This window comes from Otolemur garnettii, unplaced genomic scaffold (assembly GCF_000181295.1).
Source record: "Otolemur garnettii isolate 467f Iridium unplaced genomic scaffold, OtoGar3 scaffold00136, whole genome shotgun sequence".
Taxonomy (NCBI): domain Eukaryota; kingdom Metazoa; phylum Chordata; class Mammalia; order Primates; family Galagidae; genus Otolemur; species Otolemur garnettii.
In genome coordinates, this window is record NW_003852531.1 from 317,591 (window position 1) to 320,164 (window position 2,574).

The 2,574-nt window shown below is 39.2% G+C and overlaps 1 protein-coding gene across 1 annotated transcript; it reads left to right on the forward strand.

Moving 5' to 3' along the window:
- The first annotated feature begins 1,005 nt into the window (after nucleotides 1–1,005).
- On the forward strand, nucleotides 1,006–2,240 carry LOC100964400 (cysteine and histidine-rich domain-containing protein 1-like). Its single transcript, XM_023518382.1, has one exon. It carries the CDS (start codon nucleotides 1,077–1,079, stop codon nucleotides 2,073–2,075), a length of 999 nt encoding a protein of 332 aa, XP_023374150.1. The 5' UTR covers nucleotides 1,006–1,076; the 3' UTR covers nucleotides 2,076–2,240.
- The last annotated feature ends 334 nt before the right edge of the window (nucleotides 2,241–2,574 follow it).

Below are 2,574 nucleotides of genomic sequence, written 5' to 3' on the forward strand. Positions count from 1 at the left end.
TAAATGGTTGGCTCGGTGCCTGTGGCTCAAGCGGCTAAGGGGCCAGCCACATACACCTAAGTTGGCAGGTTTGAATCTAGCCCGGGCCTGCCAAACAACAATGATGGCTGCAACCAAAAAATAGCTGGGTATTGTGGTGGGCACCTGTAGTCCCAGCTACTTGGGAGACAGAGACAAGAGACTCGCTTGAGCCCAGGAGTTGGAGGTTGCTGTGAGCTGTGATGCCATTGCACTTCACACAAGGTGATAGCTTGAGGCTCTGTCTCTAAATAAATAAATAAATAGTTGAGAGTGAAAGGATGAAAAAAGATATACCAAGCAAACAGCACTCAAAAAAAAGTTAAAGTAACTATACTCATGTCAGAATAAATTAGGTTGTAAGTAAAAAAAAAAAAAAAAAGTTACTAGAGATAAAGAAAGACATTTAAGACATTTTACAATGACAAAAGGGTTAATTCTTCAGGAAAATTGTATTAATCATATACATATATGCATCTAACAACCAAGTCTCCAAATACCTGAAGCAAAAACTGACAGAAATGAAGGGAGAAATGAACAATTCAATAGTAATCATCAGAGACTTCAATATGCCATTTTGAATAGTGTATAAAACAATTAAAACAAGGAAATAGGAAACTGACCAACACTATAAATCAATTAGACCTAACAGACTATAGAGTTCTACAGAGCACATCATGCAACAATAGTAGCATACATACTCTTCTTGACCACACATGTAACATTCTCCAGATAGACCAGACGTTAGGTCACACCAAGTCTCGAACTTAAAAGGGTTGAAATCCAATAAAGTATGCTTTCCAATCACAGTTAGGTGAAATTAGAAATCAATAGCAGAAGGAATACCAGAAAATTCACAAATTCGTGAAAATTAAACAATATTTCTATCAAACCAATAGATCAAAGAAGAAATCACAAAGGAAATTAGACATTACTTTAAAACTAATGAAAGTGAAAACAAGCAGAGCAGCGCCCGCCCGGGACAGGAGAGCGGTGAACGCCTCCCGCTGCGTCTCCTGGTGTTTGGGTCTTGCCTGCGACAGCGGGGGAAAAAAAAGATGGCCTTGCTGTGCTACAACCGGGGCTGTGGCCAGCACTTCGATCCCAAGAGCAATTCCAATGATGCTTGCACATACCACCCAGGTGTTCCGGTCTTTCATGATGCATTAAAGGGTTGGTCTTCCTGCAGGAGAAGAATAACTGATTTTTCTGATTTCTTAAGCATTGTAGGCTGTACAAAAGGCAGACACAGCAGTGAAGAGCCCCCGGAGCCTGTCAAGCCTGAAGTCAAGACTTCTGAGAAGGAAGAACTCTCCGAATTGAAACCTAAATTTCAGGAGCCCATCATTCAAGCCCCCAAACCAGTAGGAGCAATAAAAAGGCCCAGCCCAGATGAACCAGTGACAAATTTGGAATTAAAAATATCTGCTTCCTTAAAACAAGCACTTGATAAACTTAAGCTGTCATCAGGAAATGAAGAAGATAAGAAAGAAGAAGATAGTGATGAAATTAAGATTGGAACCTCATGTAAATATGGAAGATGGTCAAAGACATATCAGGGTCTACAAAGTCTAGAAGAAGTCTGTGTTTATCATTCTGGAGTACCTATTTTTCATGAGGGGATGAAATATTGGAGCTGTTGTAGAAGAAAAACTTCTGATTTTAACACATTCTTAGCCCAAGAGGGCTGTACAACAGGGAAACACAACTGGACAAAAAAGGATGCTGGGGAAAAAGTTGTTCCATGTAGGCATGACTGGCATCAGACTGGAGGTAAAGTCACCATTTCAGTATATGCTAAAAATTCACTTCCTGACCTTAGTCGAGTAGAAGCAAATAGTACATTGTTAAATGTGCACATTGTATTTGAAGGAGAGAAGGAATTTCATCAAAATGTTAAATTATGGGGTGTGATTGATGTAAAGCGAATTTACGTAACTATGACTGCGACAAAGATTGAGATCACCATGAGAAAAGCTGAGCCTATGCAGTGGGCAAGCCTTGAACTGCCTGCAACCAAGAAGCCAGAAAAGCAAAAAGAAGATAGAACAATTTGAGTGGAAAAGGGGAAACAAAAGCTATTACCTGTTTCAGAATTCTTACTGTGTGAAGTGGTTGCTTGCTGCTGTAATGTTTATTCGTGTGTTGTTTCTGAATCCGGCATTTCAGGGTCAAGATTAGTTTTTTTCAGCCAAAGTCCGTTTACTTTTTTGTGCCTCCCATCTTCCTTTTGAGTTAGGTAAGATTGATTAGTCACTTCTCACTTACAGTACCATGGTTGTGTCCTGTACTTGAAGAAGCTGGAAAATAGCTCATAAACACAGAGCATCAGAGAAATACTAAGCAACTTTATTTTGCATCTATCCTACCATAATTAAGCAAGGTGAAATAAAGCAAGGTGAAACATCACGTTTTTAATCAGTCTTTTCATGGATTTTACGTTCCTCTAATACTTGAGATGAAGCTCTACATTTTTATTTCATGTGGCATTGATTACTTTTTAAAGAGGAAGAAGAGGTAGTATAGTTAGCTAAAGGAGAAGGTGCATATTGGTTA

Bases quoted from the DNA above. Each gene is read 5' to 3' on its own strand.
- LOC100964400 (XM_023518382.1), top strand. From the start codon at position 1,077: ATGGCCTTGCTGTGCTACAACCGGGGCTGTGGCCAGCACTTCGATCCC.